At 43.0% G+C, this 22,920-nt stretch overlaps 1 protein-coding gene across 2 annotated transcripts in view; it reads left to right on the top strand.

The window, feature by feature from the left end:
- The window catches only part of LOC149192623 (exonuclease V, chloroplastic-like), a 210,594-nt gene that overhangs the window by 19,762 nt on the left and 167,912 nt on the right, over nucleotides 1-22,920 (top strand). For both annotated transcript variants that reach the window (XM_089404657.1, XM_089404656.1), the window contains exon 2: nucleotides 12,366-12,470. In XM_089404657.1, the coding sequence (XP_089260783.1) occupies nucleotides 12,366-12,470 (105 nt within the window). The remainder of the gene's footprint in view (nucleotides 1-12,365; nucleotides 12,471-22,920) is intronic.

The following is a 22,920-nucleotide window of genomic DNA, read 5'->3' as shown; positions in this document are numbered from 1 at the left end:
TCCTGCCATGATTGGAATATTTGGAAGAATACTAGCAGATTGAATGGTAGGGAGTAATGTGATGGATGGTAGAGACAAAGGGATGTTTTGGACTGAATGAGAACCTTTCTTTGGACTGAGATTCAAAGGGGAATTAACTGCACAAGGGGCTGAATTAATCTCTGAAGGAATTTCCTTATTAACAACGCTGATTTCTAAATCCTCAATCTGTATACCTTCAACAATCACTTTATCTTTCAGAGGTGCATGAGATTTCTTAGGCTTACCTGATCCTGATGCCCCTTTCTGTGATGCTTTCTTCGATTTAACAGTCCTCTCAGGTTTAGGCACTGGTTTAGTTGGTGATTTCTAAGGATTTCTTCGAGTATGTCTCACAAACTGAGCCAGAACTTCAATGTGGAGTCACCAAAGGATGGTCTTCCTCCAATGGAGTCGCCAGATAGATAATTACAACAAAAAACTGTGTTCAAACCTTGTCTATCATCAAAGTTTGAAGCTGTGTCGTTCTCCCAGGGAAGCTGAGCTTCAATTCTCTTCTCCCCGGCAACGGTGCCAATTAATGTTATCACCTCAAGAAAATCTCCTAGGTTGTATATCAGAGATGCTTGGGAACATTACAAACTCAACAAAATGCTGGAAAATTGGTGGATGAATGAAAGAAATGCTGCATATTCAAGCCAGATGACCACTTCTACTATGTTTAACCCCAGACATGGGTGAACACCCCCAGACTACAAGGCTTTAGACCACCAATTACTCACAATTTTAAAGAAAAAGTGATGATGGAGAATACTAGTCACACCAGCAGATGCACAGGACCCTGTGATGGCCAGCTGCAACTAGTTTAAAAGTCTGTAAATCTATTTCCTAATGCACAGACAGGATGACAACTCTCTGACATTAAAACAACAGAAACCTGCATACAAATTCAATGAAACTAACTAGATTTTAACACAGAGGTGGGATGACAGCCCCTCTAATACTAAACATCAGCAACACATGAATAAATGCAACACAGGCACAGCTTGGAACAAAGAAGAAGAAGTGGAAAGTGAGCAATTAACAACAAAAGAAGCTTGTATTAGCTAGAAATGCAGACCAGAAGCTGCAGGTTACACAATAGTTACAGTCTCCAGAAGTTGAAGTTTACACCAAAATGACATTCATCAACCTCTTTACATCTTTCTTCTGGGTATATATAAAATTTGTTTACAAAAACACTTTGCTAAGTTCCACGAGGAGGGGTCGTAATGGACCACCCATACATATTAATTCTTCTGATAGTTTGTCTGCTACAATCTGATGGTCTTAATGAATAAATTGACCTTTTCTGGTGCTCGGTTGTCCTTTCCGAGCATATGGAATGTAATGTGTACAAGGCTCCATGACTGATTAATGAATTCAACTGCTCGAGGCAGTACTTTCCTTTCTCGGCCGTGCTGTCTCTTTAACTGTGGTTGCTGAGAATTCAATGCACAGTGTACAGGATGATTTCTTCCTTCTTTGCGCGCATAAAACAGGCCGAAAACATTGAAAAATGCATGAAAATGGACGATGGCCTGCGAATGAACACTGATCGTTGGATCTGACAAATAGACGGTGGAGATTGGATTGAAGGGCGCTATCGGGAAAGACGAGCGGAGACAGATCTGGGCCGTCAAATCGCAGCGGGAAAGATCGGACGACTATCGGGAGTGAGAGCTGTGCATAAGTTAACAAGCGGGGGACCGTACCGGAAGGGCGCTAAGCGGTTTCCCCGCACCGCTTTTGGCGCTCGGCGGTATCCGTATGAGGGCGAGCGATCCAATGAAAATGCGACATGTGGCAGGGGGGAAACCGCTTCCCCGCGGGTTAACAGCCGAGCAGGTTCACGGAGCGGGGGAAGTGTCAATCGTTGGATCTCCGCAGGTTGATCGGATGGTGGAGAATTAACATGCATTTTGGTTGATATGACAGGCGAGGGGCAGGCCCGGGCTTTATTAAAGCTTAGGGTTATAAACTTTTATATGCGCGGGGTTATGTCACTAAGGCTTAAGTTTAGCTTTGCGCCCGGGAATAAATGAAGAATAGGTTTAAACGGGATTTAAATGGGTTAACGGGGTTTAATAGGTTTTAAACAAAAAGAAGCCCGGGAGCCTGAAAAAGGGTTTAGGCGGGGTTTACAAAAGACTATAGACTCTAGAGAGACATGAAAATAATGGGTTAGGGGAGAAATAGGAGAACAGAAGAGGAGGTGTAAATGGAGGTGTGGGAGTTATAAGGAGAAAAGGGAAAACGAAGGAGAAAGCATGAAAAACCGTTGCCAGCCTTATACAACCAAACCAGCGCTGCTCAACACCTATTTAGATCCATCAACTGCTGAAGAACATAGCAGAGCTAACAATCCTATTACTAGGAGAATTGACCATGACATCTCCATGGAAAACGTATGAAGACTTTGATGAAGTCTGGAAAGAAAGGAGATCCTTGACATTGAATATCTTGGAGATGTGTCAATATGTATGCAGGATGTTGATGCCGCTACAAGCAGATGTTATGATGAAGGGCCATCACAAAAGGTAACTTTGTTTGATGCTCATTTTTGACTTTTGAACAACATTTGGATGGGTTGGTATAGGGCTACCAAAAGAAAGTTGTAGATGTCACCTACAACTAACACTCATGTTGTTGGATGAAAGATCCTAAAGGAAACATGACTTGGAAGAGGCTGTATGAAGAAAAGCCAGATGTGGATTAGAAGATCACTTTCTGATAAGGAAGAGTATGACATGACTAACATGGTTCGTGAAGGAAAGTGATGGATGGTCGATGCCTTATGAAGAAGTCCCAAAAAGAGGAAGATTCCATAATGATAAAGATGAAATTCATGACATCGAAAGGAGGAGCTCTTCAAGTAGCTGAAGGTACCATGATCTCTGCCGAAGAACAAGTGAGTTGTTGAAAACAAGTCCCTAGTTAAGCGGGAGCTTGGACAAGTCCCTAGTTAAGTGGGAGCTTGGACAAGTCCCTGGTTAAGAGGGAGCTTGGGTACATTCCTTTTATAGGAATGGGTTAGATCACTTTCCGATAAGGAAGAGTATGACATGACTAACATGGTTCGTGAAGGAAAGTGATGGATGGCCGATGCCCTACGAAGAAGTCCCAAAAAGAAGAAGACTCCATAATGATAAAGATGAAATTCATGACATCGAAAGGAGGAGCTCTTCAAGCAGCTGAAGGTACCATGATCTCGGCCGAAGAACAAGTGAGTTGTTGAAAACAAGTCCCTAGTTAAGTGGGAGCTTGGACAAGTCCCTAGTTAAGCGGGAGCTTGGACAAGTCCCTGGTTAAGAGGGAGCTCGGGTACATTCCTTTTATAGGAATGGGTTGGTCATCCCTGGTTAAGAGCGGGTGACAAATATGGTTCTCTACTTCATGTGTCATGCACTAGACTAGAACTGACAATCGTAAGTCTCAGTGAAGGCCATGAGGAGAGATAGACACATCATTCTTGTTTTCACTTTGGAAGAAAGAATGGAGGATTGGGTAAACATCTGACATCCGATACTCTTTGAGGATGAGGTAGGGCATCCATCGTAGAGGACCAATATTCTTTGAAGACTGGGAATCCAAGATAAGAATAGTATTGGGAGGACATACCCTGTGAACACCCGGGTTGGGTATGTGCCTTGAGAGACAATGATGATGGTGTCTGTCTGTCATTGGTCTCGCTAGCATTGTGCTATGATCTTGTGGAGAGATAGAGTTGTTAGTGAAGGCCTTGCTATGTGACAATGCTGGTTGATATGATGCTAAACAGACCGCTTACCATTATGACTGTTCTTATGAGAATTCTTTAGATATGAGAATGTCCAAGTAATACCTCCCTAGTTAATAGGGAGTGTTGAAATATGTAACTAGGTTCGGTCTTCATAATGAGATATGTAATCATGATTTTATGTATTTAATGAAAAGAGAAAAATAAATTTATTATTATTGTTCTTGAGGCATGGGTTTCATGCTCAAGGAAAAAATTATTTTTAGGTCAAGCACCCATTGAGTGCTTCTAGGTTTTGAGTCATTGTCATGTATGAAAGACTCATATGGGTATGTTACATTTTGTAAAGAAGATTTTTTTATAGTAAAAAATGTTAAGAAAATCCTCCAAGACCTTATCACAATGTCACAACAAGTCGACCTTCAAAGGAATTCAAGTCGGCCTGCGGTCTGCATAAGAAGATCAAGTCGCCCTTGTGAGACTCTAGAAGAAGCCTATATATACTAGGTTAGTCATCCACCTTGGAGGGCATTGATCACATCACAAGAAGCTCGATCAAAAGTGTAGAACATAGCGAAGAAAGGAGAAGACAAGTCAAGGAAAAAGGAGTATTTTCTGAGGTCTGTTCTTGGGTAATCTCTCTCACATGCGCGTTGTAGCTAGGGCATTTCATCACCTATAGTAAATCAGAACTACAGTCAATCAAGGAACCAAACGAAGGATGGAAGAGGCACTTATATTCAAGCCAAGTCATTGGAGAAGGAATCACTGCCCAAGTGAAGTAGAAGAGGAGCTGTCTTAATCATGATTTTGTCACATGTGCAAGATAGGGTTATTGTAAGAAGGGCCGAAAATCACAGTCAAGGTGCAGGTCCAAGTTTATGATAAGAAGACAAATTTGAAGCAAAGAGACTTGGTTTGACTTTGTTGGAAGTGAAGTTTTCAAGAGGAATTATGACTTGGCCTTGGAGGAGATTTTAGTCAAGGGTCATACGTCTTGGAATTCATCAATTGAAGTTCTATAAGAAGAGAATAATTCTTGTGGGTTTTCCTCTCATTGGGAGAGGTTTTGGCCTTGGCTGATTGCCTATATCTTGTGTCCTCTTGTCTCATTGTTCTTTATGTTTTGGTAATTGTTTGATGAAAGGAACACAATAATAATCAAGTTGAAGGAGAATCTAACTAAGAGAAGTAAAAAGTCATCACAAGCAATTATCAAAGTAAGAGAAATCACTCATCTTGCTGCCCCTAGATTTCTCAACAACCAATCCTCTCTAGTTTTTTGTAGGTGCCAACCTACAATTGACACCAATCCACTTTGCTTCTTTGTAGGCACCAACCTGTTGGAGACACCAATCCCCTTTGCTACTTTGTAGGCACCGACCTACATGAGAGACCAATCCCCTCTATTGCTTTATAGGCACCAACCTATAGGAGATACCGATCCCCTTTGCTGCTTTGTAGGTACTACCTACAGGAGACACCAATTCCCACTACTGCAAGATTTGTAGACACCAACCTACTGTTGAAATTTCTAAGTCTATCCATTAGAAATTTAATCTGTATTCTTCTAGTTTATTTCTTCTACTTGTTAAATTCAAACAAGTTATTTAAAACATATAAATAATGGAATAAACACAATACAATATCAACATCTACAAATCATCAGCTGAAAGAAAACAAACACACAAGTGACAACGTTAATTTTGGACAAATGTCCCTGGAAAAACCCAGTGCGGGAAAACGGGTGTAGCTATTCTAAGGGTTTATTATTATGTAGTATTTCCTTGAGTACAACTGGGTGCCAAATTGGCTCATCTGATAGAGAAAAATAACTGGCAGCAATACCTCTTTATTCGGAAACAGGTATTCAGAAAACCTGTCCCATGAAACCCTCTCCAGCGACTCTGAAGCTCTGCGTTGGCCCTTCTGGCCTCTGCGTCAGCCCCAAACCCCTCTGCGTCAGCCCTCTGAGGCACTGCGTAGCCTCTGGGACCCTCTGCGTCACTCCAGTTGCTCTCTGCATGGATGATGCAGTCCCTCTGGCCTTTGCGCTGTCTCTGTTGGGCTCTGTGTGGCCTACTCTAGCTGCTGCTTCTCGCTCTCTGCCTCTGCGCTGGTCTCTTGGCACTGTCTTTGCCTCTCTGTCCAGTACTCACTGCCCCTCGCTGCTGATCACTGATTCGACTTTGCTTAGCAACCTCGCTCTAGCAAATCGAATGACTGATCACTCTGGTGTGTTCTCCAACTGACCCTCAAGCCTCCTCTTATACTTTTCTCGTTGGTCCTTCAACGACCGAGATTAAATCTCTAATCAACGACTAAGATTAGATTTGGCTTGATCCATGACTTTTGGAACCTTCTAACCTAGTTTTATATTAATACCCATTAATATTTTATTTTTCCTAAGTTTAGACTTAGGAACTCCATTAAAAATATTAATTATTTTAATATCTCCCAAACTGGGTACAATCTGTCCAAACCATTTCTCGGTCTTGGAGATTTCATGTGCTTTAGCCTCTCCACCAATTTTCATGGCTAGAGCACATCTGATGCTACCCCAAATCAACACTCCCTCTTAGCGAGGACTGTGCTCTAGTAATACTCCTCAATGAGCATCACTCTGATTATCTGGCACTGGTACCTGTGTTGATGCTAGGCCTTCTTGCCCAACATCCTCTACACTGCTGTATCCTGTACTGCTGCCCATGGCCCTGCCATTGCCACTGTTGCATTCATACGACAACTCCCTCTGCATGCGTGCTGTTACTGGTCCATCCTCCCAACATTGCATCTGCACTGCATCCCCCTCTCATCATGTTGCATCGTGCTACTGCCAACTGCTACTGCACTGCAACTTAGTTACTGAGAAGTAAGTAACTGATCCACCCAACTTCTGACATCTCTGTCAGGCTAGAAACACTCTCGATGCTGAAGCTCCCTTTGCCGGTAACCAGTGCTCTCTCTACTGACCTCTGCGCTGCTGCAACAACTTCCTGCATCTCGCATCGTTGCACACCTCTTTGTGCCATCCTGCACTGGTGCAACACTCTCCGTGCCTCTCGTATTGTTGCAGCCTACTAGCCTCGCGCTGCCCGGGGATTCCTGCATTGTAGCACTCTCTGTCGCTTCATCCGCATCCGTCTCTACCGACATCCGCCAGTCCTGCTACTCCTCTTCGGGGCTCCGTTAGCAAGGTATAATCCAAGAGGTTGGGTACCTCAAGGATCCTGCCCCTCATCGTTTGTAGTCCTCCTGATTACAACTCGATGTCTCCCCACCTCTTATCTAGAGGTACATGAGCACTCATGGCACAATCATCATCCTCCTTGACTTCCTTCTCCGCCTTCGCTAGCGCTGCCTTAGAGTCAGACGCCTCTCCCTTGTTCTTCTTCCTCGGACACTGGTTCGCATAATGACCTAGTTCCCCACAGTGGAAACACTTGACCTTGGAGAGGTCCTTCTTCTTCCTCTTCTCCTGCTTTCCCGCAGATGCTAGAGCTGCATCCTCTTCCTCTTCCTTCTTGATCCAAACTCCTTTGCTGCTACTTCCTGCCTTGCTCAACCACCTGATCTCCTCTTGACGAAGAGCCACCCACAATTCTTCCCAATCTAGAAGATCTGCCCTGCCCAGTATGCTCTGGACAAATGTCTCCCACTCCTCAGAGACTGCATTAAGTGCGGTCCTTACCATCATCTCTTCATCCGGCGTGGCTCCTATGGAAGTCAGTTGGTCCCAGATCTCCTTCAACCGACCAAGGAAGTGATCTATCTGCTCCCCCTTCTGCATCTGGTATGATCGCAACTGATTCTCAAGTAACATCTTCCTCTGCACGGAAGTATGCTGGTACAACGTCTTCAAGGTGTCCCACATTTCCTTTGCTGTCTCCTTCTCGGCAATATGTTGGACCACATGATCCTTGACCCCATCAAGGATGACACATTTTGCCTTGGCCATTGCCTCCTCGTACTTCTCATTAGCTGCCAGGTCAACTGGGATAGCCATTGTTCTCAAGGCGAAGCCCTTGATGCGATGTCTATCTAGAATGGACAGGATCTTGGCCTTCCAAACCACAAAGTTGGATGCCCCGTCTAGCCTGTCCTGATCCCTCAGCCCATTCACGGCCATCTCTCTGCTCTTTTGTCGACTCCTCCGAGTCTCTCTACTTCCCTTTGGAAGTTCTCCTTTCGACTCCTGCTGAGTCTCTCTACTTCCCGCCTGGAAGTTCTCTGCTAGACTCCCTTTGAGTCCCGATTTCCCTTCTGGAAATCCTCCTGCCAATCGTCAAGTTGCACCTCTCCGATCTTCTATGCACCTACAACATTGATCCAGATTCCTTGGCTAGAAATCCGCCTTGGTAGCAACTCCCTTTACCTTGGTTTTGCCCTATTAGGTACTGTTCTGAGCACAATACCCCACTAGCTTCGCTCCCGCAAACTGCCCACAACTTCCTATGCCCCAGCAACTGAAGGATTGAGCCTCTAGGCTCTGCGCAATCCCGACATTGGAAAAAACAACTCCCTCAGCCACTGCGTCAACCCTCTTGGTCTCTGCGTGGCTCTGCGTGAGCCTCTTTCTGCCCTCCTCAGCCTCTGCACTGGCCTCTCTCTGGCCCGGACTGATGACACAGTCCCTCTGCGTCAACCCTTCTTCTGTTGCTTCTGCAAGGATCAACTTCTGTCACTCAAGACAACTGATTTTGCTGCAAATGCTCTGCTTAGTTGATGCCTTCAACTCTCCTGTGATCTGCAATCACGCTCTGATACCATGTTGAAATTTCTAAGTCTATCCGTTAGAAATTTAATCTGTATTCTTCTGGTTTATTTCTTCTACTTGTTAAATTCGAACAAGTTATTTAAAACATATAAATAACGAAATAAACACAATACAGTCTCAACATCTATAGATCATCAGCTGAAAGAAAACAAACACACAAGTGACACCGTTATTTTTGGACAAATGTCCCCGGAAAAACCCAATGCGGGAAAACCGGTGCAACTATTCTGAGGGTTTATTATTATGCAGTATTTCCTTGAGTACAACTGGGTGCCAAATTGGCTCACCCGATAGAGAAAAATAACTGGCAACAATACCTCTCTATTCAGAAACAGGTATTTAGAAAACCTGTCCCATGAAACCCTCTCCAACGACTTTGCGTTGGCCCTTTTGGCCTTTGCATTAGCCCTCTGAGGCACTGCGCAACCTCTGGGACCCTCTGCGTCACTCCAACTACTCTCTGCGTGGATGACGCAGTCCCTCTGGCCTCTGCGTTGTCTCTGCTGGGCTCTGCGTGGCGTGCTCTGGCTACTGCTTCTCGCTCTCTACCTTTGCGCTAGTCTCTTGACAGTCTCTGCCTCTTTGTCTAGTACTCACTGCCTCTCGCTGTTGATCACTGATTTGACTTTGCTTAGCAACCCCGCTTTAGCAAATTGAATGACTGATCACTCTCGTTGGTCTTTCAACGACCGAGATTAAATCTCTAATCAATGGCTAAGATTAGATTTGGCTTGATCCATGACTTTTGGAACCTTCTAACACAATTTTATATTAGTACCCATTAATATTTTATTTTTCCTAAGTTTAGACTTAGGAACTCCATTAAATATATTAATTATTTTAATATCTCCCAAACTGTGTACAATCTGTCCAAACCATTTCTGGGTCTTGGAGATCTCATGTGCTTTAGCCTCTCCACCAATTTTCATGGCTAGAGCACATCCGATGCTACCCCAAATCAACACCTACAAGAAACAACAATCCCCTTTGTTGCAAATATTTGTAGGCACCAACGTACTTCACTGAGTCTGTTACCTTCTTCACAATGTTTGTTAGATGCTTCTGCTTTCACCAAATCTTCTTGTTGCTTTTGCCTTCATTAGGTCTGTCAGTTGCTTCTGCGTTCACTGGGTCTACCTCCTGCTTCTTCCTTCATTAGGTCTACTTCTCCCAAAACTTGTTGCTTTTGTCTTGTTTCCAAGAACGAACTTTCACAACATGCCACATATCCAATTTTGCAAATCTGGTTTTGAAATTTCTACCACAGGTACCTAAAGATCTTTTCTTTTTGTCATCCAAATTTCACATTCCAAAAAATCTTAGAAAGAAAGTTATAGAAAAAATGGCAAGCTGGCCTATTTGAAGTATGTCTCAGGAGCATTCAGGAACACTAACTTAGATCATTTCTCCGAAATTATATTGAAACAAGGTCTGGAATTTCTATCACAAGTACACTTAGATCTCTTCATTGTCTCTGCCAATTTTCACAGTGTAAAACATCACAAAAAGAAAGTTATAACGAAAATATCAAGCTGACCTGTTTGAAGTAGATTTTATGAGCATTTAGGAAGCCTGACTTCCTCATACCATATCTCAGCAATTATAGCAAAACAAGCTTTGAAATTTCTACCACAGGTACCTTGAGATCTCTTTTCCGTCTCTTCCATATTTCACCTTTTAAAATATCATAGGTAAAATGTTATAGTGAAAATACCAACCTGACATGTTTGAAGTAGATTTTATGAGTATTCAGGAAGCCTAACTTCCTTGGACCATATCTCTAAAATTATAGTGAATTGGGGTCTGAAATTTTAACCACAGACATATCACGATCTTCTATTTATATTGTCCAAGTTTCACGGTCCGAAACACTCGAGAAGAAAAGTTATAGCGAAAATACCAAGCTGACCTGTTTGGAGAAGATTTCAGGAGCATTTAAGAGGCCTAACTTCATTAGAGCTTATCTCCGGAATTATTATAAGCAAACCAAGGTCTGAAATTTTAACCACAAATACATGATGATCTTCTCTTTAGCGCCTCCAAGTTTCACTGTCTGAAACAATCTAGAAGAAAAGTTATAGCGAAAATGCCAAGCTAACTCATTCACCCCAAAAATTATTCCTTAGCTTCTCTTGCGACCTCAGATCTCCTCTTGGATGGATGGTATTCAAATTATAGTGTTTGTACGCTCACTTATGGTGCTGATTTGTAAAACTAGTTGGTACTTTGATTGGGTCATCCTAATGAAATCTTCCATATCCTCTCATTTCTGTGGAGTTAGGAGTGCCATATACCGTTGGAAAGGTCTCGGAATAAGCTTTCCAACCATATATCCTATGATCCAATTTGAGCTATGAAATTAGAGTAAAAATGCCTTCAAAGATAATGTATCCAAATTGGGCATTAAAAGTCCAGAAATAATATTTCCAAAAATTTTCATTTTCCAATCTTTATCTTGGACATATGTAATCTCCCCTTGTCTTTGACATCAGTGACAACAATATTTCCAAGAGGGTTTCCCAAGACTTTCAATAAAGATTTTGTGTTGGAAACATTTTTTGTATAGATACAAGCTCCATGTCAGAAGTTTCTCTCTCATATGAATTAGGTTTGACTCTTTGAGTTTCACAAGTATTAGATAAAGAACATTGGTGGAGATGTCAAGCTGTCAAGGAATGAGCAGGGTTTTTCATTTACACTAGTTCAAAACACCATGAAAAGTTGTGGATTTCTTTTCAAGTTTTCTTGTTTAATCCATATACCGTGTTCTATGAGTCAAAGCATCATAAGGTAGGATGGGATATGGCAAATTCATGCCAATATATATGATTGACAGTATTAGTTAGTCTCTATTGTAGCTAGTACTGAGAATTGCCATAGTTTTGGGGTGGATAGTTCCTTTAATTTCATTCATATCCTTGTTATTGGGAATTGTTTTACTCTTTGTGGTGCTAATTAGATGCCAAGAGGAGGACCGCTGTCCTAACTATTGCAATGTGTGCCAAGGAATGATGCTTTGCTACTTAGTCTGCATCATATGCTCACCTATGTCTGACACGTACCATTTAAAATATGAACTTCAACAGATAGGGAGGCAGATGCTTAAATGGAATATTTTTGTAATGTTGAAATTTATCTTCTCATATGCAATATGAATATGATAAGCTGACCTGTTTTTTTCTTCTTGAAACTGTTTCACTGAATATTGTATGTGTATTATATCTTTTATTTCCATGTTCTTTTGGTACAGCAGTTTTGGTTTTCTATGGAGCTGCTGCTCCAACATTTTTGCGGCATGATTCCATCAATTGTTTGTTCATCTTCTCCTACATATCTGATAAAGTCTCTTCCTTTTAGGATTTCTTCACTGTTTCTCTTGGGTGAACTTCCATTGTTGTGTCTCAAAGATCTTCACTTCTAGTAAGTTTTGTGTTTTTGAGAGAAGACAGTGTCGCCTGAGGCACAATTCTCTTTTTATTTTGTTTTCACAATCTCTGAGAAGGTAAAAAATGAAAACTACAAGGACATATTTCCAGAACAATCTACAAGGGGGTTTACTCTCCATTGGTTACAATAGTTCCCAGCAAAGTATAGCTAAGCCTTTGATTATTAGCATTCCAGGTCATTTGCATAGCTTATTTGCCTTCGATTCAATCTTAACCTATAATATATTCTGTACATCTACTAGCACATTGCATATTACTCAATTGGGACATAAATAGTAAATACCCTTGAAGTTTGTGACAGAAACCTAACAACTGTGGCACTATTTATGTTTTTTTGGCTGGCAGCTCAAAATCATTTTCATGATAAGATTTTTTTTTGATGCAGGAATGGTGCGAAAAACAAATGGAATTCATGCTGATCCGTGGAAGACCAGAAAAGACAGCAGCTATGAAAGTAGGAAGTGCTCGCCACACTGAGCTTGAAACTGAGGTCAGCAGCAAGATATTTTCATGTTTTAAACTTTTACTCTGATTGTCAACATTTGCAATACAAAGAAGATTATAAATAGACACATCATCATCCAAGCAAAGAGCAGACACAAATTGAAGCAACAACTTCTTGACCTTAAACAATGATACTATTTTTCGAAGTAGATACTCCAACTTGAGCATCCAATGAGAATTCACATCTAGGTTCTCTACTATTTCAATTCCATTGACTTATCCATTTGTTTTGCAAGAACGGACTACAGAGAGTGTAACAACAGAGGGATCAATCAGGTTTGAAGACTGATAAATGACACAAGGCCTTAGTAATGTGCCCTTTAGGATCCGCAATTGGTGCTTTTACCATCCACTTTGTGGGTGATCTTCCTAGGAGAAAATTTTTCTCCAAGATAGTCCTCAGCTGGCAGCCAGCAGCCACCAGATAGCTCGATGGGCCATTTTCTCCGTCACCCGATCCAACCCTGTGGTCCCTCACCCATCTATTTTGATCGCATGTTTGAAGGTGGGCCTACTGACCCCAAAGGTATGACTTTTCATTGGTTTAGTTGAGTAATTTTGTTCACCTATCATGGGCACTTTTGGGCATGGATTGGTGGGGGGATTTGGCGGAAAGAGTGGGCTAGGTTTGTACTCTTGTTTCCTCTGCTTGATTCGGTAGTTAGTCTTGTGGGATCTCTTTTACTGACCATTAGATTTAAGGCTGGCATTACATGGGAAATATTGATTTTGGTTGCGTGGTCCTACTTCCCGACACTATATACATCACTCCCCTCCCCTCATTTTAACCCCATTCATCACTTTTCCCAATCGGGTCCACATGTGACCACTGGGTCCACATAGGGTTAGCCTCCCCCTCTCCTTGTCCACATTTTGGGTCAGACCCGGAACGATGCCCAGAGGTTGATGCAACTAAAAAGAAAGGAAAAAACATAATTTGGCCACTTACAACATGAAATGTACTACAAAATGCAAAAGATGGTCGGGACATACAAATTTAGCACGTGGGCAAAGTCCAAACATGAGCTCCACCCCTCATTCATGACCATCATCCTAGTTTCTATGGATCCTAGATGAGCCCCCTCCACATTAAGGAACCCATGGTTGTCCCAACCCTTGGTGGGCAACGAGCTACCCACCTTAAAAGGGGGTACCTATTGCTATATTCTACACATCATACTCTCATCCCCTAGAAGTCCCAAGTAGTTATGAAGAAAAATCAATCAAAGGCAAAAGGCATTTGAAGAAGGGTGGAAAAACAATGGCCGGGGTAACTCATGTACCATGATTTGCTCCCTCCTACACTCATATACCCAAGTGTGGGCTTCATTCATCATAGCTACCCTTGTACCATGACATGTGGCTCGGAGCCTTCCCCTGATCCCCACTCCGTCTCATCACTATATCACATGCCACCTACCCATTGATGGATGTACCATGGACATGTCACCCCTTTAAAGGTTGAAACCACCTTAATAGGTTCTTTGGTTAACCCCCTTGTTGAGCTTGGAGACACCTATACATGCCAAAGGCCACTTTGGAAGGGCATGCCACCATGAATTGCCCACTTGATTCCATGATTTGTAAGCTTTTTTACTTGATTACTCTAATGATTTGTTGTATTAGAGGGCGAGGGGACGCATTGGATTTTATGCAAGATTGTAGGTGGGTCTACATTTTGGGGTTTTATCTCCCTATACAAGGTCCAAACCCTATAGAGGGCCACATTAGAACTTGTAGGGTGAGCGTTGAGAGCCATGGGCCTCCACCATAACAGAGAGTACTTCATGGATCCGCAACACCTTTAAGAGATCGTTGATTTTCCACCTTTTGGATGAGGATGATGTACCTGGACCACCATGCCCAATCAGTTCCACACTTGTACCACACACTTGGCCGAGCTTCCAGGGTCCAGATAAGGATGTCTCTCATTGTAGGAGACAAAGGGAGGGCTTATGTTATCATCCTAAACCTTATAGATGGTTTACAGGCATTACCAATCCACTTGGGGACCCATGAGGATGTCATTGCCCCCCACACCTGCTTGGGAGCACCACTTATGACTTGCTTGGAAAACAAGGGGCCAACCCCTTGTCCGCTATGTTTGGAGTCTTTTCACTCAACTTGGCAAATTTGTACTCCATTAGGCCTCCTCAATGGCCCAACGACTCATTGTATTCATTATTTTGCCCTCTTGAGAGGCTATTCTTTGTATTATTGAGCTATCTTGGTGGGCTCGTCACCAAGTCATGTCATTATTATGTATTATTTTATTATTTGGGGCAAATCCCCTTTAGAGTTGTATAAATATGAGAGAGGGTCATTCTAAACTCTCATCATCACTTGGATTGGACTAGTATCTCTTAAGTGATTTTCACACTTTTTGCTAGGATGAACTTTTGGAGCTTTCTTGATGCAATATGATGTTTGGATTTTCGCTATTGTCTTTGGAGCTTCTTTCTAATGCGAGATTGATGAATGGATATACTCTCTCTCTCTCATGTAAGTTGGAATTTCGATGCTATTCTTGTTATCTTACTTGTCAAATCATGTATCTTGTTATCATTGTTCCTATATGGGTTAATGTAATGTGAAATTCTTCTGGTGTAGAAATTTCTCATTTCCCACCCCGGTTTTCAGTTTCACCTTATTTCTCCCATGTAGTTAAATGCCTTTTCCCATAACCATACATTTAACAAGCTGAATAAATAAATATTGTTGAAAACACAAATTCTGGAAATTTTACAGAATGCTGGAAATTGCAGAAATAAAAATCAGCAGTAATAAACAGCCATTAAAACACATTTAAACACTGAGATTTTTGGTCAACTTGACCCTGGAAAAACCCCCTACAACTCTTGGGGAAAACCAGTTCGAGAGCTCTTCTTTATTTCTGAAAATGCCTCTTTCACAGTGAGAAATATTCAGCAAAAAATCAGTAAGCAAATTTACAACTTATCTCTTTTCCCATGCCTCACAGCAAACTGGAAATTACAGTAAACATGATAGCAATAAATGCTGTACGGCCTCCTCGATTTTCGTGCCCACTTTCAGCATTAAAAGCTGCTGTACGACCATCATTAAATGCGCTGTACGGACTGCAATAAATGCGCTATATGGCCCTCGTTTTGTGTGCAGAAAAATCAGCAAACTGCTCATCGATTTTTGTGCAAACCACTCCTCGAAAATCGTGCCAAAATCTGCCTTTCACTGTGTGCTGAACCAGCTGTACAAATCTGCTCAACTGCTGCCTTGGAATGTGTGCCAAGCTGCTGTCTCCTTCTCCTCCTTGCTCAGAAATCTCTCTTGCTCTCCTTCTCCCAATCTGCTCATAAAAGAATGAATGACCTTTTCCTCATTTTCCTCCTTTAATCTAACCCCAAGTGACTTTTGGGTGATCCCTAAATCCAATGGCTGAAATAGATTGAGATCTAAGGCTGAGATTAAATGCTCATTTAAATCTCACTTTTTATTTTTTAATTCACCCCACTTTAATAAAGACCCACTTAGTCATTTATTTCCAAAGTCACTTTTCCTTTCTAATTTTTCATTGACTTTATAAAAGTCACTTTAAAATTAGACTTAATAATTTTATCACTTAAAGTCACTTTTAAATTAGATTTAACTTTATAAAAATTATAAAGTTACTTTAGGAGAAAAATTAAATTCTTTTGGACACTTTTCCCTAGGCCAAAGATCAAAGCCTAAGGGAACCACCTGTCCTCCGGTACCAAATTTCAACACTCCCTCTTACCGAGGAAGGTGTTCGTCATCACACCCATCTTGTCTCTGAAGTAGACATGCTTGCCCCGTGGTAAGGCTTTGGTAAGAAGATCTGCAACCTGCTCATCAGTGGAAATATACTCAAGCTTCACAGCTCCCTTCTGAACATAGTCTCTGATGAAATGATATCTGATCTCGATATGCTTTGACCTGTCATGAAAAACTGGATTCTCCGTGAGTTAATGCAACTCTGATTATCACAGTAAATCACTGAAGGTCTCAACGGCTGACCAAATAAGCCAAACAACATCTTGCGAAGCCAGATGGCCTCACAACTAGCTAGACTGGCTGCCATATACTCTGCTTCCGCTGAACTCGGTGCTACTGACTGCTGCTTCCGGCTGAACCATGACACTACTGCTGAACCCAACCCAAAACAACACCCTGAAGTGCTCTTCCTATCAGAAGCACAACATGCCCAATCAGAATCAGTGTATCCTGCCAATTTCACTCCATCTCCCTGCCTGTAGTCCAGACCATAATCCACTGCCTCCTGCAAGTACCGCAAAATGTGTTTTGCAGCCACCCAGTGAACCTTCCTAGGCTCACACATAAACTGACTCATCGTGTTCACTGCAAAACAGATATCTGGTCTAGTGTTGACCAAATACATCAAGGAACCAATCAGCTTCCTGTACAATGTGGGATCCACCAACTCGGAATCCGAAGCATGAAGCTTCTTCCAGTTGGTGATCATCGGTGTCGACATGGGTCTACAATCCTCCATGTGGAATCTGTTAAGGATGTCCACAATATACTTCCGCTGCCCCAGGAAGAAATGCCCCTCCTTCTGCCACACCTCCAAGCCCAAAAAGTAATGCATCAAGCCGATGTCATTCATCTCAAACTCCGTCGCAAGATCTCTCTTGCAGTGCTCTATGAGTCTCTCTGCACCTGTAATGACCAAGTCATCCACATACAGCACCAGAATGAGAGGCTCCTCACCTATCACAATAAAGTAAAGGTTCGGATCTGCCTCACTCTTTGTGAAACCCATCCCCTGCAAATATGTATCTATCCTGGAGTACCAAGCTCTGGGAGCTTGCTTCAGGCCATAAAGGGCCTTCTTCAGTCTGCACACATGGGACTCCTTCCCATGCACCTCAAAGCCCTATGGCTGCTCAATGTACACCTCCTCCTGTATGAAGCCATTGAGAAATGCGGTCTTCACATCCATCTGGTGGATCTTCCAACCCATCTCTGCTGCTATCGATATAATGGAGCGGATCGAAGTATATCGAGCCACGGGAGCGAAGGTCTCCTCATAATCAACTCCCTCTACCTGGGAGAACCCTCTAGCCACAAACCTTGCTTTGATTTTCTCAATGCTGCCATCTGCAGCATGCTTTACCTTGTAAAGCCATCTGGAAGTAACCACGGATTTGCCCTCAGTCCTCGGCACCACCTCCCAAACGTCATTCTTCATGATAGAAGAATACTCCTCCTGCATGGCCTCTCTCCAGACCTGCTGGCTAGTAGCCTCCTCATAGCTAGAAGGCTCAGAGTCAAGGATGCTGGTAACCATCGCCATATAGCTACAAAACCTCTCAGGTGGTCTACTCTCTCTGACCGGCCTCTTCGGCTCAGCAACAGATGTGGCATCTCTCAAGGTGTCCTGAAGCCACTTGGGCTTCCTCTTCCCTGAGCGCACTTCTCCCACCGGAGAATGAAACTCCTCCTCCTCATCATCATCAAGAGCTTGAACTCCTGACTGTCTGTCTACTGTCCTCCTGCCTGCACCCGAACCTGTAGAAGCTGAGGTACCGTGTGAACTGTCCATCAGTGGACTCCCTAGTGAACTGCTCTGCATGCTGCCCGGAGCACCACCCCTCTGGCTCGGTGAGCCACTGCTCACTGACGGACCTGACATCCTCATAGATGTACCTCCGGATCCTCCTGATCCCCCTGATCCCTGCCCATTGGATCCCTGCGACTGACTCAACTGCTGCTGAGGGTCTGGCTGATTCAGATACTCTAACTCCCGTGACCTCCTAAAGGCCCTGTCCTCCTCGAACTTCACATCCCGTCTGACAACAACTCTCCTCTGTGCAGGAATGTAAATTCGAAAGGCCTTTGAGGTCTCACTGTAGCCCACAAAGATACCCTTCTCTGCGGTGGGCTCTAGTTTGGTCCTCTTCTCCTTGGGTATATAGGAGTATGTAATGCATCCAAAGATATGAAGATGACCAATATCAAGCTTCTTCCCAGAGAAAGCCTCCTCCGGAGTCATGTGCCCCAAGGCATGATGCGGACTCCTGTTCTGCAAGTAAACAGTTGTGTTGCAGGCCTCTGCCCACAAGAACAATGGCAACCCTTGATCATGTAACATGGCTTTGGCAGCCCCTATGATGGATCTGTTCTTCCTCTCCGCAACCCTGTTCTGCTGGGGGTTGTAAGGAACAGTGAACTCCCTCCTAATGCCTGCCTCTGCACAATAGTCAACAAACTCTCCAAGGGTGTACTCTCCTCCATTGTCCGACCTCAGGGACTTGATCTTTCGACCTGCCTGTGTCTCCACAAGAGCTCTGAACTCCTGAAACCGCTTGAAGACCTCACTCTTGGTCTTCAAAAAATAAATCCAGGTCCTCCTGGAGTGATCATCAATGAATAAAACATAGTACTCATATCCACTCAAGGAAACATGAGACATCCGATTGCTCACATCAGAATGAATCAAATCAAGTATCCCAGTCACTCTGCTGTCACTGCTGGGAAAAGGGGATTTGGCAAACTTGCCCATCGCACAACCTCTGCAAGTATGAAATCTGGCACACCTGTAGTGATCTCCCGCAATGTCCTCAAGGCTCCATGATACATATGTCCCATCCTGCGGTGCCAAATCTCACACAGCTCAGAACTGCTAGCTCTGCTGTCGGTACTACTGCTCAATGCCAAAAGGGGCTGAAATGCAAACTTGTACACCTTTGCATGGCGTACACCTATCACTCTAGCTGAATCAGTGGGAGTGCCCCTAGGATACATCAACACCTGTCCTCCCCTGAACAGTACCTCATATTCTCTGTCCTCCAAAGCTGAGACGGATATGAGGTTCTTCCTCATCCCTGGCACATAAAGAACATCTGACACTTTCAAGGGAGGTTTGGACTCCCTCTGAAATGTCAGTGTCCCCACCCCGACTGCTCTAACAACTCTGTCATCACCGAGTACTACCTCTATATCAGTGCCACTCTCTGAAAGCTCTGAGAAGTACTCACGGACTCCTGTCATGTGACGTGAAGCCCCACTGTCCACATACCAGATACCTGAAGATGCTCCGCTAATCGAGGGAAAAGCATGCTCCCTCTGAACTTGTGTGGCAGGTGATCCTGCACTAGAGGACTCACACATAGTGAACGCAAACTCCCGGTCAAAACGACCTGCAAAGTCCTCAATCTCTGCTGAAGCTTCCACGTCCTGGTTCTTCCCGTTCTGCTTCTTCTTCTCCGGACACACAATTGCATAGTGTCCCATATTTTGACAATTCCAACACTTCACCTTGGAATAGTCCTTCTGTGTGTTCCCCTGTTTACCTTTACCTTTGCCTTTGCCCCCACCACTGCTTGTGGAAGTCTGCTTCTTCCCTTTGCCTTTCTTGCCTCCTGCCACCAGTGCTACATCCTCATCCTGCTCAACTGGCTTGGTTACCCCAAGCTGACCTTTCCTGATCTCTGTCTGAATGCAATCATCCCAAAACCTCTCCCATGTGGGAAGGGTCTCACGTGCACAAACCCCATCAGCAAAGTTCAACCATGAACGGGGGAGGCCATTCACTGCAATCCGCACCAACTCAGTGGGTGGAATGGCCTCTCCAATCACTGCCAACTCATCTCTCACATTAGTAATCTTTGTGAGATATCCAGCGGCACTATCATTACCCATCTTAATGTTCTTCAGCTTCTCCTTCAGGACCATCTTCCGGTTCTCATTGGTACTCTGGTAGAGATTGGACAATGCTGTCCACATCTCATGGGCATTGCTCTTTCCTCTCACATGAGGAATGCAATGGTTTTTGATTCCGTCTAGAATCAGCCTCTTATCCTTATTGTTCTTCTTATTATACTCAGCCAACTGAGTAGCATCAGTAGGCACAACAACAGGGTTCTGTGTGGTATGCACCATGATATCCCAGACTTCTGCTTCCTCAAAGATACTCTGCATTCTCTCCTTCCAAACACTGTAATTTGTATGCCCATCCAGCCTATCCTCCACCCTCAATCCCAATGACATCCTGCTGTCCTAAAACTGAAAAATAGCACTGCTGTAGTAAAGATAAAACTGTTGTTTATGAAAAAATCAGCTTGCTGGAATTTTCTGAGTGAAAAGTCAGCTGCTGTAATTTTTCCTTTTGTTGTCCCAAACTGCCCTTCAGCACTCAAGCTCTGATACCATGTAGAAATTTCTCATTGCCCACCCCGGTTTTCAGTTTCACCTTATTTCTCCCATGTAGTTAAATGCCCTTTCCCATAACCATACATTTAACAAGCTGAAAAAAATAAATATTGCTGAAAACAGAAATTCTGGAAATTTTACAGAATGCTGGAAATTGCAGAAATAAAAATCAGTAGTAATAAACAACCATTAAAACACATTTAAACACTGAGATTTTTGGTCAACTTGACCCTGGAAAAACCCCCTACAACTCTTGGGGAAAACCAATTCGAGAGCTCTTCTTGATTTCTGAAAATGCCTTTTTCACAGTGAAAAATATTCAGCAAAAAATCAGCAAGCAAATTTACAACTTATCTCTTTTCCCATGCCTCACAGCAAACTGGAAATTACAGCAAACAGGACAGCGATAAATGCTGTACGGCCTCCTCGATTTTCGTGCCCACTTTCAGCATTAAAAGCTACTGTACGGCCATCATTAAATGCACTGTACGGACTGCAATAAATGTGTTGTACGGCCCTTGTTTTGCGTGCAGAAAAATCAGCAAACTGCTCCTTGATTTTTGTGCAAACCACTCCTCAAAAATCGTGCCAAAATCTGCCTTTCACTGTGTGCTGAACCAGCTGTACAAATCTGCTCAACTGCTGCCTTGGAATGTGTGCCGAGCTGCTGTCTCCTTCTCCTCCCTGCTTAGAAATCTCTCTTGCTCTCTTGCTCTCCTTCTCCCAATCTGCTCATGAAAGAATGAATGACCTTTTCCTCCTTTAATCTAACCCCAAGTGACTTTTGGGTGATCCCTAAATCCAATGGCTGAAATAGATTGAGATCTAAGGCTGAGATTAAATGCTCATTTAAATCTCACTTTTTATTTTTTAATTCACACCACTTTAATAAAGACCCACTTAGTCATTTATTTCCAAAGTCACTTTTCCTTTCTAATTTTTCATTGACTTTATAAAAGTCACTTTAAAATTAGACTTAATAACTTTATCACTTAAAGTCACTTTTAAATTAGATTTAACTTTATAAAAATTATAAAGTTACTTTAGGAGAAAAATTAAATTCTTTTGGACACTTTTCCCTAGGCCAAAGATCAAAGCCTAAGGGAACCACCTATCCTCTGGTACCAAATTTCAACATCTGGGACCTTGAATAATTGATGAAATGCATGCGTTGAGTTTTGAAGGATTGGGTGAATGTTCCTAGAGGCACCTTTTAGGTTGAAGACATTGAAACTTTGTCTCCTGTGCAAATTTGAAGTATAAATCCCTATTGACCTAGTTGTTGCTTGTGGAGAGGCTAGCGAAGATCAATTAGGGCTCCTCAACTCACAAAAATTCTCAATCTGTGTTTCTTGACTCCATTAAGTCTAAGCAATAAGGCACTGATCCTTGTATCCCTTTGGTGGTCAAACTTACCTCTCTTCATTTTTCCAATTTCTAGGCCTAACCCTAGAGGGTCACCTAGGGCATCGATCGAATTCCTTTCTAGCCATCCAAACACCTTGATTTGTGGTCCACTACTGCGCTGGGGTTATCTCTAGAGGTCCTCCAAGTTTCAAGCAAATCTAACGATGGAATCCCGAGATATAGCAAGCCCTAGCCACAAGACCAATTCTTGCCCTAGCTTGATTTGGGTTAGTATCCTCATTGGGATAATTGCATTCAAAATTTCAAAGAGAATTAGTCCTTTGATCCTATTCTCTTTCCTAATTAGGTCAAGCCCCTCCTTGATTGATCAACTCCATACCCTTGACCTAGTTTGGGTCCACTTGGCTTCTCTGTGGTCCCACAAATCTACAACTCAAATTCCACAAGGATTACCTAGAAGCCATTTCTTCATTAGGATCCTTAAGTCTAGGAAACCATTTGTCAAGGCATATCCCCTAAACCTAGACTCAAGTATCCTCTTCTCCCTTCTTGGAGAGCCCAACACCTTGCTTCTTAAGCAAGTAAGCCATGTTGGGAATCACGATTGGCGTTAAACCAAAAACCGCAGGTATTAGTCAACGATCACATAGCCTAAGATAAGGATCCACGAGAGCCGGTTAGTCCATGTCATGAAACACATGGGTAGCATTGGTTTATCCAATGTCCAACAATCTCCCCCCCAATGCGAGTCAGGTGTGTATCGAACTCGTGACCTATGCTTTGATACCACTTGTTGGGAATCACGATTTCCGTTAAACCAAAACCCGTAGGTATTAGTCAACGATCACATCGCCAAAGATAAGGATCCATGAGAGGCGGTTAGTCCATGTCGTGAA

The sequence above is a fragment of the Pinus tabuliformis genome, chromosome 2_2, assembly GCF_031772625.1.
Source record: "Pinus tabuliformis cultivar Carrire ecotype Pingquan chromosome 2_2, CPIR1, whole genome shotgun sequence".
NCBI lineage: Eukaryota > Viridiplantae > Streptophyta > Pinopsida > Pinales > Pinaceae > Pinus > Pinus tabuliformis.
Note: the sequence above shows the minus strand (reverse complement) of the source record. Positions and strands in the feature narration are given on the sequence as shown.